Raw genomic sequence first — 17,553 nt, forward strand, 5'->3', positions numbered from 1 at the left:
TCCTTGTCCAGAAGTAGCAAAACAGACTCAAAACATGATACTATCACCACTGTGATCACCACTTTTGATAGACAATCATTGAATTCAGTGATACCAAATATCTGTTTATTTGTGGTTTTATTTTCAATGGGATAAAAGGGGGGTTATTTCAACTTTTTTTGATTTGTTTCATAGTCTTAAAATCTTCTACAGTAATATTGAGATTGTTGATACTTTTCAACAATTTTGGTTCTCAAGTTCTCAGACAGTTCTCTTCTCTCTCTCTCTCTCTACTCCATGCTTAGTGTTGCCCACACAGACACACAATGCAAAGATTGCGTTAACTCACCCCCCCTTTTTTTTTTAATCTAGTTTCACACCTGTTACTTGCCACAAGTAAGTTTGAACCTGCATCACATGCTTGACACGAAGTTGTTTACCGGCAATTTTGGAAAGGTGCCAACAATTTTATTTGTCCCAATTTTGGGATTTTGTGTGAAATTATGTTTAATTTGCCTTTTTGTCTCAGTTTTTTTGTGTGATGTTCCAATACACACAAAGGAAATAAACAAGTGTATAACAAAATCTGTAATTGCAATAATTTTCTGGGAGAAATACTTCATTTTCTGGAACAATTACAAAGGGTGCCCATACTTTTCGGCCATGACTGTATGCAAGAAAACAAACATTCGTTTGTCCACAAAGAAAGTTTTCACTGGCCCATGTAAGAGGATTTTTAAAGCAGGCCCTTGTAAATGTGTCTTAAAACAATTAGGAAAAAATCCTGATAACTGTAACAAGAAATCTTTGAAAAATATTACGAAAGGTAATCTCACCTGGACACTGACAACGATAACTAAACTTGTAGCAACAGTGACAGCAAACGACTGATAATCTGATATATGTTTTCCATCTTCACCGGCTGTGTTAAAAAATGCACCAAAAGGTATAAAGAAAAGGGCAAAAGAAGTAAAAATGCCATGTATTACGCAAATAAAAAAACGACGCTTGTTGAACAATAGATTCAGCTGGCCTGGCTCATACAATTTAGTGTAGTCCATACAGTTCTGCTCATTCACATCCTAGAAACAGATAAATGCACAAAGTATGTTAATATAAATCAGAGAAGCAGATCCTCTTTTTTTATATAGAATACTACTTTATATATTTATTATTCACATACACTCATACAAATTGCACATGAAATTGCCTTTACCCAAACTTGCACTTTGTACTGTCATGAAAAAGAAATGCAAATTCACGCACATTTACACGAACATGTTGGTGCCAAATTCTTACCTGATCAAAGAGTCCCATGGATAGTACAGGAAGTGATGTGTACACAATATTGAAAAGTGTAATGAACCACTGGTCGTAGACGGTCTGGAAAGAAAGGAGGTGAATGGAAATTGTCATATTTCATATAAGAGGAATTGTCCATAATGCCGCCACAGCAGCAAAGCGCAGGAGCGCCGCTACAGGGCGTGAAACCAGAGCCTTCTTCTGGTACTTCAACTTGCACCTTATCTCTTTTCAACTATTGGATTAAGCGATAATATGATTAAGGCTCCGGCGGAGCCGAAACGTCGTTGTTATAATCGCTTCCACCTTATATCTCTGTTGTAAATAAAATATAAGCTATTTGAATGATAATCAACAAGAGTGTGCGGTGAATTTTGGTTTACTTATAATGCCTTTCAGACAGAGCGATGAGAAGGAACACAAATGATCATACTGAGTGAGATTACCTCCTGCATACACGATAACAGATGTGCTGGAGTGGTGCTGGGTTTAGACTGCACCTCTACCAGCAAATTTGGGAATTTACACCAGTTTTCTGGTATGAATACATTGAAAAAGAAGGAATTCAGGCTAAAAACCCATATTTATGAATATTATGAACATATTAATATTACAGACTGTCAATTACTCTGGATTTCCAAAACTTTTCAAAATACAAGTGTATAAAAACTCCAGCCTAATGCAGCCTTACCCCTAAGGCCAGGTTCACACTTAGGGGCCTTCGTAAGAATCATTGAAAGTTCTGTCATTTTTTAAGTTGAAACTATGAACATCCAATCAGAAACCAAATGAACACCATTATAGCCGATAATGTCTATCTAGCACCATTTGTGCCTGTTATAGGACAGGTCCCTTTCCTGCAGTTCTAATTTCCTGTTCATATAAGGCTGTGTGCCCACAATGAACTTTTGATAGGACTTTGTGCAATCTGCACTCCATTCATTCCCTGAGGCCACCAAGCGTTGCACTTAGCTTTTTCCAAAATCCACATAAAGATTCAACAAGATATGAGAGCCGGGAGGGCATAAAGATTCAGGCATCATTTGGGGAGAATAATTCAAAACAACATGGTCATCTGACGTAATGGGTGATTGTGTGATTAGACTTGGAACTCTGATTTTCCGGGAAATAGCACGCAGATGAGCTATATGTGTGATTCACATTTCAGCAAGATAGCAGGTTCTGCTCGAATGGCACTCGTACCAGGTTACATTGTTATCTGTATTTTTTTACGGTATGAGTGCATACAAAATGTTTGGGCCCCAGTCCTTATGTGTAAGGGTAGGTTTATGAAATTCTGAGGGACTGGGGAGGGGGAGTTGGTTTGGTTAAGGGGATGGAATTCTCCTTATTAAAAGTCATCAATGTCTGATCAACTGGGGTCTAACACCCGGCAACCCCGCCAATCAGCTGATCGTATGAATAGGAGGTGGATGCGCAGTACCAAGCCATGGCCACTACAAGTAGACAGCCAAGCTCCACAAGGAACTACTTCTGGCCTACAGCAGTCTATATCAGCTGATTGTAAGGGAGAATTCGGTTAAATTCTTTGACACTAATATAGGTTCAGCGCACATTAATGTAGTTTACGATACCATGGAGGCATGCTAATAAGTGAAATAAAAGCAGTGAAGGATAACTTCCCGGAAAAAGGGATTGGCTTTGGAAGAAAGGGTGCAGGAGACTGAAATAACAACATAAAAACCCCGAGAAAACTAGGCTGTGGAAAAAGGTCTAAAAGCAACAACGATCATTTTAGTCTTAACAAGTGGGCTATAAACATATGGTTCTAAAACAGCAATTCTATGAGGAGGGGAAGACCACTGGTCGTTTAGTAGCCAAGCTAGCACAGCCTCAAAAGGAAAGTTCATTTATTTACCATCTAAGGGATTTGGAGGGAAATGATAACACCTGAACTTCTGACATACTGCAGACTCTGCATTGCTTTTATTAAGATCTATACCCTTTGAGAATCAATTACTCACAGGATGACCTCTCGGAATATCTAGGTGGTCTTGGCATCCCTTCTTTAGGGAATTTCTAGAAATCTTTCCCTTTCAATTATAATAGAAACAACAGAGAGATTTGGGTCCTTATCCGGCCTTATATAAATTGGTCAAAATCTTCTCTAATTCCTTTGGATAATAGCGATGGGTTGGTTCTGGATAATATATCAGATTTCACAGTAGTTCAGAAATTCATATATTGTGGTGTCCACATTACAAGGAAGACAAAGAAAGATTTTATATTCCTAAATTTGGATCACTTGGTGTTTACGCTGAGGCATAAAATATGTGATTGGGGAAAATTACCTTTGTCTGCTCTGGGTAGAACAAATCTCATCAAAATGTGCCTTATGCCCTGTATCCTATATACAATGCACAACTCCCCAATTTGGATTCCCAAACTTTGATTCAGGAAAATGCGTAACATCCTTAAAAATCTGGCATGGAAAAGAGGAATTCCTAGAATTAATGTTGAAAAGCTACAGCTACCCAAAGATCAGGGGGGATTAGGGGTGACACACACGGGGTACTTCTTGGCCTCCCAATTTCAGCATTTTAGATGATGGGCTCTGGAGGGAACAAAGGAGGCGAAGGCATTAATGTTGAAATTTTAGGGGGGAGGTCACAACTTGCAGGAACGCTTGGAATTCCATAAATTTAAAGCCAACTTAAGATGCTACCCCACTCTACTTCTGATACATAAAATCTGGTGGACCTGTAAAAAGTGGTGGGGAATGCACAATTACTCCTATTTGGAATAACACTGGCTTGAGAAAATTACAGCATTTGGAGGGGTTCGGGGAATGGAAAAGACTCGAGTTTGAAATATCTGTAACAATCAGAGCCAGGGATTGCTGAGTTTCCTACAGAAGTCTCCTGTTCAGAATGATTCCCAGGCCTTTTAGCGGACTGTCTGCCTCTTATCGCTGCCAGTTGTAGCGTTACTCAGTTTGGTGTGCGTTTCCACTATGCTTTGAGTTCTAGTATTCTGACCTTTGTTGGTTGACCTTGGATTTTCTATTGACCATCCATTTGCCTAGCCACTTTGTCTTCATCTGCTACCTATCTAGGGCCCTGCATAAAAAAGTGATTAAAACATAAATTAACTGTGCTTTATCACATCGTTGGGAAGCTGAGTTCAAATTCCCTAGCTGATTGTTTCCACACCTGTTCTCAATTAAGAAACCACTTCAATAAGACCGGCCTGACAAATTGAAGTAGACCAAAAATCTTCAAAAGCTAGACATAATGCCGTGATCCAAAGAAATTCTGGAACAAATGAGAAATAAAGTAATTGAGATCTAATCTATCAGTCTGGAAAGGGTTATAAAGCCACTTCTCAGGCTTTGGCACTCTCGTGAATCACAGTGAGAGCCATTATCCACAAATGATGAAAACACAGAACAGTGGTTAACCTTCCCAAGAGTGGTCGGTCAACCAAAATTACCGCAAGAGTGCGGTGATGACTCATCCAAGAGGTCACAAAAGACCCCACAACAACATCCAAAGAACTGCAGGCCTCACTTGCCTCAGTTAAGGTCAGTGTTCATGACTCCACCATAAGAAAGAGACTGGGCAAAAATGGCCTGCATAGCAGAGTTCCAAGACGAAAACCACTACTGAGCAATAAGAACATAAAGGCTAGTCTCAGTTTTGCCAGAAAACATCTTTATGATCCCAAAGACTTTTGGGAGAATACTCTGTGGACTGACAAGACAAAAGTTGATCTTTTTAGAAGGTGTATATCCCACTACATCTGGCGTAGAAGTAAAACAGCATTTCAGAAAAGGAACATCATGCCAATAGTGAAATATGGTGGTGGTAGTGCAATGGTCTGGGGCTTTTTTTGCGGCTTCAGGACCTGGAAGACTTGCTGTGGTAAATGGAACCATGAATTCTGCTGCTGTCTACCAGAAATTCCTGAAGGCGAATGTCCGGCCATCTGTTCGTGTCCTCAAGCTGAAGCGCATGTGGGTTATGCAACAGGACAATGATCCAAAACACACCAGCAAGTCCAACTCTGGAATGGTTTAAGAAAACCAAAATTAAGACTTTTGAGTAGCCTAGTCAAAATCCTGACATTTATCCGATTGAGATGCTGTGGCAGGACCTTAGAAAGGCGGTTCATGCTCGGAAACCCTCCAATGTGGCTGAATTATAACAACTCTGCAAAGATAAGTGGGTCAAAATTCCTCCAGAGCATTGTAAAAGACTCATTGCCAGTTATTGCAAATGCTTGATTGCAGTTGTTGCTGCAAAGGGTTGCCCAACCAGTTATAAAATTTAGGCGGCAATCACTTTTTTCACACAGGGACCTGTAGGTTTGGATTTCTTTATCCATTAATAAATTTTAGACCAGAAAACCCTTTTAACAACATATGATGTAAAGGGTATATCATTTGCCGGCTCTCTGTCTTTGATGCGGGCGAACTAGCAGAGCCCGCATCTTTGCTGGCAGGTGATGTATATAGTAATCAGCCATCATCTGCCTGTAACAGCCTGTTAATCTCCGAGAGCAATATTTACAGAACACTGGCAGGGGGGGGCACACTGTTCTATGAGCGCATCGGCGCACCTGTGATGTGACCGTGGGACACCGATGAGTTGCCATGGTCAACCCTGGGGTGGCACCTGTGGATCTACTCAGAATAACAGTACTAGACCGGTTGGCTATTTCGGTTTTTTAAATATAGCATATTGAGGACATATAGATACCAATTATTTTCTGTTCGTAAACATGTTGTTAGTGAACATACAACTAATACTAGTTTTGTATAACCCTTGTATTTAATAATGTGTCACCAGTCTTTGGGAAAATCTTCATTTGGACAAAATTGATAACTTTGTTTGGCATGGACTACCTTGGTAGGTATAGGATTATATAATCTTTAAGGGTTAAACTTGTTTATTAAGTTTATTGTGTTTGTACTATACTGTATGTAATTTTTTATAGAATCAAATAATCAATAAAAATGATTTGATTTAAAAAAAAAAAGTGATCAGATGTTCGCAGGCTCAAGTCCCCTAAGGAGACAAACAAACTGAAAAATTGAAATAAAATGTTTAAAAAAATATATGAAAAAAAATAAAAAAATAAAAAAAAGTATCATCATCCTCCTTTTCTCCCATTAAAAGGTAAGAAATAAGTTTTAAAAAACAAAACAAAACACGGTACACACATTTGATATTGCTGCGTTTGGCCGCAACAACAACACAAAAATAGAGGCGTTCAAAACATTGTATCTACCCCAAAATTATATAAATAAAAACACTGGCCCTCTGGGCAGAAAAACACACCCTCACACAGCTCAATATCTCAAAATTGACATCGTTACGGCGCTCGGAAAATGAGATCACAAGCAATTTTTTTTTTTTTTTTAAATTTCTGGGTTATTTGTCATGACTTAAAGCGATTAAGCTGGTGGAGGTAAACACAGCTGATCAGTGGGGTGCTATGTGATGGACCCCCTACTGATCTAATATTACACTAAGACTAGGTCATCAATATAGTAACCGTAGATAGAAGACCCCTTTAACATTCAAAAATCCAAATATTCCAGCACATCTTCTTACTTAAAAATAGTATTCAAGTATTTCTAATGTTATGAACTCTATACACAAATTGTCTACCAAAAAAAGAGTATCACAATAAATAGCAAAATCTGTGTGTGAATTTACATTTCAGGATGTAATATTTCATATTAATTACTTATTCTATCATTTTTAAAGTTCTCTAATATTTTCATAATTTTAAAAATGGGACCTCGAGGCTAAACTCACCTAAATAGGAGAGAGCTGAATCATTTTGTATAACTGCTCTGACACGTACGATATCATTTCATATTCAAGACATCTCATTTTCTCACTTACTATTTATTCTTAGACCTCAAGTGTTGAAGGGTGATGCAACAATCAGCAATGCACCATTGAACCTACTTGTGATTTTGCCTATTTTTGGTGTCTTTTTGAATCAATAAAATGCATCTGTGCCTGCCAAGAATTCTATTTTTGTACAGCCCAACATGGCTGCTCCAGCTTTATCTGTGTCTGATAGACTCGGCTGTTAATGCACGCCAATGTAATTTCATTAAAATAAACCACCCACAGAGCTATTTCTCCTAAAACTGTTTGGCAAAAAAATCCCCAGCTCTTTCCCAAATTGGATAATTAATTTCAGACTTTGTGGCGATCAGTTTTAATCTATGAGGTGCTATCACTAACAAATGACGACTTGTCTGTTCTGGAAAAGCAGACGGCGTGCTGGGGCCCATGCTGTTTAAGCTAAATATCAACCTGTTTCTAGGGACACAGAAAAGGTTATTATTTTAGTAATTTGGGAGGGATGAGCAAAATGTTTCCTTATACACATTAAACCTAAAGGAAAAGAGTTTGTAATTCTATTGCTAGATGCATGAAGCTTTGGTACGAGCTGCCCCTTATGCACTGAAGAACAAACGTTCAGCCCATAGAGGCACAAATGACCGAAGAGTGACAATCAATCAGTGTGTGCTGCGGCAGACATGTCATTTTAACCGTGGCGCAGTTGTTGCTTAGGGTGCCATTTGGTCGCCACATTAACAATAATCACATACCACTTCAACATCAAAATATCAAAACACTACCCGAGGAGAATAGAATAGCCATAGGTTATGAAGAGACATATGCTTAGAACAATTAAAAAAATGCTAATTTTACTGAAGATTAAACATAAATTACATTTAAAAATAAGAAAGGAATCTCTAAGCTAAACAGAGGCTTAAGTGGAATATATACATGTAAATTTATAAATGGCCGAGCATGTAGAAATATTCAGTTCAGTGCTCAGGAATCAGGATCAGGCTAAAGTGCCAGTGCAAACATTAGTACAAATGAGTCCACTATGGTAGCCTTAAAGTGAGCATATGAAGAGAGCCCATAAAGGTGATTGGCAACATGTGCATATGAAAATATTCAGGTCTATGTTCAGGATCAGGCTAAAGTGCAAGTGCAAACATAACATTAGTACAAGGAGGTCCTGTAAAGTAACCTTAAACTGAGCATATGAGGACGATTGACAACATGTGCATGCAATACAAACAATCAAAGATAAAGATATAGTGTCCACTTACAGCCACAAATAAATCAAAAGGGATATCCAACAAGTCCTGTTGTTGCACCCTGACGCCACCATTTCTCCACGCTTCTTTTTATATGAATATATGTATTTGATTAATATTTTTTCTTTTTTTTGTTCTTTGTTTTATGATTTTTTAAAATATTTTTTCAATTTTTTAGAACTTTTTTTTTACCTTGTAGCAGGGATGGGAGATTAACTTTCCCTGCTCTCAGTGCTGATCTAATACCCCGAGATGCTTTCATACATAGGGAGGAGGCATGTCATCTCCTATGAGCAGGCAGTTACAGGCCACCGTAAATGGGTGACCCCGTAGCTATCTTTCGGCCTTGAGTCACAATGGAGACCACTAGCAACGACACGATCTCAAAAGTGTTGTGCCGATGGGAGCAGAGAAGTAGCCTTTTTCCTTTCCAACCCAATTATTGCCGCTATTGATAGCGGCATCAAAGGATTTAAAGGGAACCTGTCAACAGGATTGTCCACAGTGACCTACAGTGTCAGGCTGGTGCCGTTATACTGATTAAAATGATACCTGGGTTGATGAAATCAGTCTTGTGGTTGTTGTTTCAACTTTATTTTCAGTTTTGAGTTAATGATAGGCTCGTGCCCCGGGGCAGCCTGTGGGGGGGGGGGGTCTTCATGTGGTGCTCTGATTAGCTATTCATAATGCAGACTGCTGACAGGTCACTGATCCCTCACTGACCTGCCCCCTAGTTTACATAATGAATATCTGTACATATTGAAAAAAAAAAAAAAACCCTTCTGCAGGCAGGTGCCAGCCGTGGCACCTGTGCTGCAGCATAATCGCATGTTTAATATTCCACTAATAAATGTGGTTGATGTTATTCAGAAAGAAAAAAAAAAATCAATCAATCAAGACGGATTTCAACAACCAAAGTATAATTTTAATCAGTATAACGGCTCCAACCAGACAGTGTCTGTGGATTACTGTGCACAATCCTGCTGACAGGTTCCCTTTAAACGCCAGCGATAGGCGGTAGCAAACCTTGTGGGCATTGCTGCAGGGTGTCAGCTTTCATATAGCTGAAACCCGCTTATGATTGCGGCGGCACTCGGAGCGAGACAGCGTAATTGTTACGCCATACATGTATGGTGGTGGGCTTGCGGCAACACAACTCCTGCAGCACCGTACGTGTACGGCAGATGTCGTGAACGTGTTAATACTACACTGTCAATTTAACAACTTTCTGTCACATACTATAGCACTATAAACATTCGCTTTCAGGGTGTATAGATTTCATAGATGGAGTTCCCCCATTTCGGATCTACTCCTTTAACCAGAATGGAGAGAAGATATGTAAAAGTGTCTCTTTTGCAACTTTGCATTGATCAAACACGTCCACTTGTGGGATATTTCTTTTTTTCAATGAACAACATGTAAAACTAAGTTTACTCTGCAGTGGCAAGGTCAGAAGTGGCTTTCCGTGGCAATTACAACTGATTGTCAGGAGTTTCATAAGTTAGATAAAGAATAATCAGCTGATGAATGGGGTTGTAAATAATATATTGCTGCAGGTAATTTCAACCAATGTAAAGTTAGACAATATGGCCACTCACCTGTGCGGAGAATCCACAGAAGAACCCAAACCAGAAATGCACTAGCGTAAAGGCAAAATTTTTATAGAAGAAATAGCAAAGGAATTTACACATTCGAAAGTACGACCAACGTCCATGAACTAGGAGCAGTCTTTGTAGGTACCTAAACTGGGCAAATGAGTAATCGCTGGCTAAAACGGCCTGCATGCCCTCTTGTCCGCTGATGCCAACACCTATATGAGCACCTGCAATCACCAAAATAAGAAAAAAGTTAGCAGAATGAAGATTCTCCTATAAGACAAACAGGTAGATATCCAATCTCCAGTTATCTCAATTTCAGATGTTTCATGGGAAACTTTTATTAAAAAAAAAAATCTGAGGTTGTAACAGACACTGCATCCCTATATCCTAACAGAAAGAATCCGATGACATTCCCCTGGTAATGTAGGTGATAGGGATATTTTATATTCCATTCACATGCTACAGAAAAAATCTGTATGGAATAATAAATGTTCTGCAGACATTAAAACTTACAGCATTTCTATTAGTGGGGTATATTTTGCATGGAAATGCCACAGATTAGCTTCATTAAATTATAATACTGCACAATCAATTATAATACTCCACAATCGGCATGAGGGTCAACTAGCTGATCAGATTAGTGTGAACATTGTCTGATTCAGAACTTTCCCAGGATACCAAGACCATTTTTATTTTTATAATGAATCAGTAATTGTTGCCATACCAATCAATCAAAAAAGGGATTACAATGGTGTGAAAAGTATTTTTCCCTTTTCTGATTTCCTAGCCTTTTGTATTTTTGTCACACTTAAATGTTTCAGATCGCCAAACAAATTTATATATTAGACAAGGATAACACAAGTAAACACAAAATGCAATTTTTAAATTAAGGTCTTTATTATTAAGGAAAAAAGAAATCCAAACCTACAGGGCCCTGTGTGAAAAAGTGATTGCACCTACCCTTAAAACTATGGTTTATCACATCTTTGGGAAGTAGAGTTCAAATTCCCTAGCGACACGCAGGCCTGATTTCTGCCACCCCTGATCTCAAATCAAGAAATTACTTAAATAGGACCTGTTTGACAAAGTGAGGTAGACCAAAAAATCCTCAAAAACTAGACATCATGCCGAGATCCAAAGAAATTCTGGAACAAATGAGAAACAATGTAATTGAGATCTATCAGTCTGAAAAAAGTTATGACGCCATTTGTAAAGTTTTGGGACTCCAGTGAATCTCAGTGAGAGCCATTATCCCCAAATGGTAAAAACATAGAACAGTGGTGAACCTTCCCAGGAGTAGCCAGCTGACCAAAATTACCCCAAGAGCCCAGCGACGACTAATCCAAAAGGTCACAAAAGACCCCACAACAACATCCAAAGAACTGCAGACCTCACTTGCCTTAGTTAAAAAGTCAGTTCTCATGACTCCACCATAAGAAAGAGTGGGTAGACATGGCCTGCATGGCAGAATTTCAAGACAAAAACCACTGTTGAGCAATAAGAACATGAAAGTTTGTCTCAGTTTTGCCATAAAATATCTTGATGATGCCCAAGATGTTTGGGAGAATACTTTGTGGACTGACAAGACAAAAGTTGTACTTTTTAGAAGGTTTTTATGTCCCATTACATCTAGCGTAGAAGTAACACAGCATTTCAGAAAAGGAACATCATACCAACAGTAAAATATGTTGGTGGCCATGTGATGGTCTTGGGCTGTTTTGCTTCAGGACATGAAAGACTAGCTGTGGTAAATGGAACCATGAATTCTGCTACTGTCTACCAAAAAATCCTGAAGGAGAATGTCTGGCCATCTACCTGTGACTTCAATCTGAAGCACAGTTGGGTTATGAGGCAGGACAATGATCCATAAACACAGCAGAAAGTCCACTCTGAAAGGCTCAAGAAAAACAAAATTAAGACTTTGGAGAGACCTACTTAAAGTCCTGACCTTAACCCGATTGAAATGCTGTTGCATGACCTTAAAAATTTGGTTAATGCTCGGAAACTCTCCAATGTGGCTGAATTACAACGATTTTACAAAGATGAGTGGGCCAAAATACCTCTAGAGTGTTGTAACAGACTCATTACCAGTTATCGCAAATGCTTGATTTTAGTTATTGCTGCTATGGGTGGCCAAACCAGTTATTAGATTTAGGAGGCAATCACTTTTTCACACAGGGCCCTGTAGTTCTGGATTTCTTTTTCCCATAATAATAAAGACCATTATTTTGTGCTGTCTAATATTTAAATTTGTTTGGTGACAGATTTAAGTGTGACAAACATGCAAATGTTTAGGAAATCAGGAGAGGGGCAAACATTTTTTAACACCACTGTATATTGGCAAAAATACCCTTTGAAAAAAATGGGCCCGATTCATCAAAGGTTTAACACCAGTATCCTGGTGTAAAAAGCTTTGAAAAGTAGCATAATTTTGGCACAACTGGTGGCTGAAATTATATGACTTTTGGTGTCCTGATGCAGTTTTTGCCCAGGGACGGGACATGTGGCATGACGAACGACAGCATTGCTATGCCACAAATCCTACTCCAGCAGTGTCTGGAGTAGAATTTATAGGGATGAGCGGCACACCGACGCCCTCCTAATTCGCAAAGAGGTGTATGCCAATATCTCATGATCATGCTGGTCTTGATGATTCAGGTCCACAGTTGTAATAATTATGATGAACAATTTTGCATTAGATGGTGCTTTTCAAACTCTCTCCCACTAAACATTTTTAAAAGGAACCTATAACCTGATTCATGCTGCCCAACTGCAGGCAGTTTTAATCAGAGCCTGACTGCATAATTGCAGCCAAGAATATTTTTCTCTAAAATGCTCCAGTGCTTCAGAACAAATATGCTTAGAAGATCCAGGCATAGAACATACCAAGAATCATAGAACGGTAGAGTTGGAAGGGACATCCTGGATCATCTGGTCCAACCCCCTTCTCAAACCAGAATTCACTTAATCATCCTAGACAGATGTCTGTCCAGCCTCTGTTTGAAGACTACCATTGAAGGAGAACTCAACACCTCTCGCAGCAGCCTGTTCCACTCATTGATCACCCTCACTGTCAAAAAGATTTTTTCTAATATCTGATCTGTCTCCTCCCATTCAGTTTCATCCCATTGCTTCTAGTCTTTCCTTGGGCAAATGAGAATAAAGAGGATTCTTCTACAATGTGACAGCCCTTGAGATATTTGTAGACAGCTATTAAGTCTCCTCTCAGTCTTCTTTTTTGCAAGCTAAACATTCCCAAATCCTGTAACCGTTCCTCATAGGACATAGTATGCAGACCGGTCACCAATCTGGTTGCTCTTCCATGAACTTGCTCCAGTTTGTTGATGTATTACTTAAAATGTGGTGCCCAGAACTGGACACAGTATTCAAGTATTCAAGATGAGGTATGACCACAGAGGAGGGCAACAATGACTTCACGTGATCTAGACTGTATGCTTCTGTTAATACATTCCAGAACTTGCATTTTCATCTGCATCACAATGTTGACTCATGTTCAGTTTATGATCTATTAGAACACCCAAGTCTTTTTCACATGTGCTGTTGCTTAGCCCTATTCCTCCCATTCTGTATTTGCGTTTTTCATTTTTATTGCACAGATGTAGTACTTTGCATTTTTCCCTGTTAAAAACCATTTTGTTAGTTGCTGCCCACTGCGTCGGTTTATTTATATCTTTTTGAATACTCTCTCTTCTCTAGTATTAGCTATCCCTCCCAGCTTTGTGTCATCAGCAAATTTAATCAGTTTACCCTCAATTCCTTCATCTAAATCGTTGATAAAGATGTTGAACAATACAGGGCCCAGGACAGAACCCTGTGGTACCCCACTTGAGACATTGTTCCAATTGGATGTGCAGCCGTTTACGACCACTCTTTGGGTCCGAGCAAGAAGCCAGTTATGAATCCACCTAACAGTTGCCTTGTCCATTCCATACTTAGTCATTTTTTCAATAAGGATTCTGTGAGAGACTTTGTCAAATGCTTTGCTGAAGTCAAGATATACCATATCTACAGCATTTCCCTGATCCACCCACTCAGTGATTCTGTCATAGAAGGAAATTAAGTTAGCTTGACATGACTTTTTAGTTACAAACTCATGCTGACTCTGGTTAATCACTTCATTCTTATCCAGGTACTTACATACATGTTGTTTAATAATTTGTTCAAAGATCTTTCCTGGTATAAAAGTCAGACTCACCGGCCTATAGTTCCCTGGGTCCACCTTCTTCCCCTTTTTGAAGATAGGAACAACATTTGCTCTTCTCCAGTCTTCTGGGACTTCTCATGTTCTCCAAGAATTTTCAAAGATTATGGAGAGTGTTTCAAAAATTTCTTCTGCTATCTCCTTCAGTACTCTGGGGTGTAATTCATCTGGACCTGGAGACTTGAATTCATTTATGTTTGCTAAGTGTTTCCTCACTATCTTTCTGTTTATAGATATCCTGGATTCTTCTATTCCTTTAATAAGACAGTGAAGATCAGTTGATCTTACATTTCCTCTCTGAGAGAAAACAGATGCAAAATAGGAATTTAAAAGTTCAGCCTTCTCAACATCCTTTCTTACCATTTCAGAATTTTCATCCTGTAAAAATCCAATAGCATCTTTGACTTTTCTTTTACTTTTGACATATCCCCAAAATCCTTTTTTATTGCTTTTGACATCTCTTGGAAGCCTTAATTCATTGTCAGCTTTAGTTAATCTGATTCGTGCCCTGCAGGTTCTGCAGACAGGATTATATTCTTTTTATATGCCTCCCTCTTTCCATTTGATAAACATTTCTTTCTTCCTTTATAGCATGCGTTTAAGTTATGTGTTTATCCATCCTGGTTTCCTTAAATGCTTCGTATTATTCCCTCTTTTTGGAATTGTTAACGCTTGTGCTTTGAGAATCTCATTTTTCAAGATTTCCCATCCTTCCTGGACATTTTTGTATCCAGCCATTGGATCCCTCCGATTCTCTTTCTGAGTCCCTTAAAATCTGCCTTTCTGAAATCTAGCCTTGAAGTGTAAGTCTTCACAGGTCTTACTCTTCTAGTTATCCAAAATTCAAAATAGCATGGTTGCTACCTCCTAGGGTCCCAGCCACTCTTACCTCCTCAACCATTTCCTCCCTGTTTATAAGGATTAGATAAGGTAGCAGATCCCCTTGTTTTCTCCCCTACTTTTTGGAAAATAAAGTTGTCAGCAAGAGAGGATAAGAATTTGTTTGACCTGTTAGTTTTGCCTGAGAGAGATTCCCAACAAATGTCGGGATAGTTGAAATCTCCCATGACCACTATGCCATATTTTTTGGTTAACTTGGCCATATGATGCATAGAGTTCATCCATATCTTCAGCTTGCACAGGCGGCCTTTAGTAAATGCCTACAATGATGTCCTTTCCGTTGTTCTCTCCTTGTATTCTTACGCAAACAGTCTCTGCAGAACTCAGTTTCTGAAGCTTCAATCGCTTTGCAGATATACGCTTTTCGAACATACAATGCGGCACCTCCTCCTCATTTATGAAGTCTGTTTCTTGCAAACAGGGCTGTGGAGTCGGTAAGCCAAACCTGCGACTCCGACTCCTCAATTTCCCTTACACCGACTCCACCTCCCACTCCCACATATATTGCTTATATTTAAGTGAAAAATTTATTGTAGTACAATGTGAACATCAGACATTTAATCATTTTTATGATACAATAATCAAGATATTTATATAGAACATATATATTTATTGGGATACAACTTTAGAACACAAAAAACTAATAAATTATACATATGCAATACACTATGTAATATCAATTACATATATACAGTGTATATATATTTATTGTGTATGCTGTGTGTGTATATATATATATATATATATATATATATATATATATATATATATATATATAACTATGACTTCTCTCAGCTAAGACAAACCCTAGATCCTCAGGCTACATTCACACCATGGGCGTGAAACCTAGGGGGGGCAGAACCTCATACTGTTCCGCAGATCCTCATACTGCACACCTCAGATGCTGCAGAACCTCATACTGCACACCCCTACACTTGAAAATAAAGCCTGCACCTTAAAAAGATGTGGTGATTGATGCAGTCTATTTATTCCAACTATCAGTTGATGTGTTACTGAAGACGAGCAATGCCTGTCCTGGGCATCCTTTTGGGCAGCAATGAGGTGTACCTGACTGGTGCTGAAAAAAAAAAAAGGAGTGTTAGTCTGTGTGCTACCCGGCTTTCATTCTTTTTGGTACAGATAAGATATGAATAGACAGATATGGATAAATGGATGGATAGAGCAGATTTCTAATCTGCTTTTGCTATTGAAAACATTATCTATGAGCTCAAAAACCTTTCAGGTGATGCGGTTTTTTAAAAAGCTGATCTGCTTTTGCAGCTGAAAAACGTATCCTCAAAAAACGCAGCAAAAACGCTGTGTGTGAATGTAGCCTTAGATCAGGAATAGAACAGAACAGTCATTTATAGGACATTTCATAACTTTCCCAAATTCCTATGAAAAAATATTCAGCACATTCTGCATTGAACTACTGTACCCAATTTATTATATATTTTATGAGTCGGAGTCGGTCCATTTTATACCGACTCCGACTCCACAGCCCTGCTTGCAAATACGTTGTATACTTCTAGCCTTGTATTCCAGTCATGTGTATCGTCCCACCAAGTTTCAGTGATTCCAATGACATCATATTTTTTCTCCTGTGTTAGTAGTTCCAATTCTCCTTGTTTGTTGCTAATGATTGGGCATTTGTATAGAAACATTTTAGTTTGTGATTGGGTTCTCTTCCTCCAACATTTTTATTATTTAGATTTTTTTGTCTTTGTTCTTTCTTTCCACTTCTAACAGTAGAGTTCTCAATAGTATTTGTCAGGTGTATGCCATTTTCTTGCCTTTTGCTTACCTTCCCACATTGCAGTCCATCGTATAGGTAATTCACTCCGTAATCCAGAAATCCAAATCTTTCCTGACGGCACCACCAACATAGCCAGTTGTTCACCTGCAGAATCTTATTCCACCTCCTTGTTCCATGGCCATCCACTGGGAGGATGGAAGAGAAGACCACCTGCACTCCCAGTTCTTTCACTTTCTTACCTAAGTTTTCAAAGTCACTGCAGATGGTTTCCAGGTCTTTTATTGAGGTGTCATTTGTCCCCACATGTATTAGCAGGAATGGGTGGTGGTCTGTAGGTCTGAAGAGTCCTGATATCCTGTCAGACACATCTTTAATTTTTGCACCTGGAAGACAGCACATTTCTCTTGAGGTTACTGTATATCTGGTCTTCAGATAGCGGCCTCTGTTTCTCTCAACAGGGAATCCTCCATGACCACAACGCTCCGATTCTTCTTCGCATTTTTCTTTCTCCATCCAGGAGGACTCTGAGGGCATACAAGATTGTTCTTTGTGGGTAAAGTCTTGTCTTGATGTATTTCTTCATCATTCTCCTGTGTAAGAGCCTGGTACTGGTTCCTGAGCAGTATGGGCGCTGACTGCCTGCCGATCCTCCTGCTTCTATGTGTCACATGCTTCCATTTCTCTGTTTCTTCAG

The 17,553-nt window shown here is 39.0% G+C and overlaps 1 protein-coding gene across 3 annotated transcripts in view; it reads right to left on the reverse strand.

Annotated features, from left to right (window-relative positions):
- The window catches only part of ATP8B4 (ATPase phospholipid transporting 8B4 (putative)), a 355,883-nt gene that overhangs the window by 25,296 nt on the left and 313,034 nt on the right, over positions 1 to 17,553 (reverse strand). For all 3 annotated transcript variants that reach the window (XM_073568472.1, XM_073568473.1, XM_073568474.1), the window contains 3 exons: positions 9,982 to 10,205; positions 1,279 to 1,362; positions 816 to 1,061 (listed from right to left, as the gene is read on the reverse strand). In XM_073568472.1, the coding sequence (XP_073424573.1) occupies positions 816 to 1,061; positions 1,279 to 1,362; positions 9,982 to 10,205 (554 nt within the window). The remainder of the gene's footprint in view (positions 1 to 815; positions 1,062 to 1,278; positions 1,363 to 9,981; positions 10,206 to 17,553) is intronic.

The sequence above is a fragment of the Dendrobates tinctorius genome, unplaced genomic scaffold, assembly GCF_039654945.1.
Source record: "Dendrobates tinctorius isolate UK_male_01 unplaced genomic scaffold, ASM3965494v1 ptg000022l, whole genome shotgun sequence".
In the NCBI taxonomy this organism is placed as follows: Eukaryota; Metazoa; Chordata; class Amphibia; order Anura; family Dendrobatidae; genus Dendrobates; species Dendrobates tinctorius.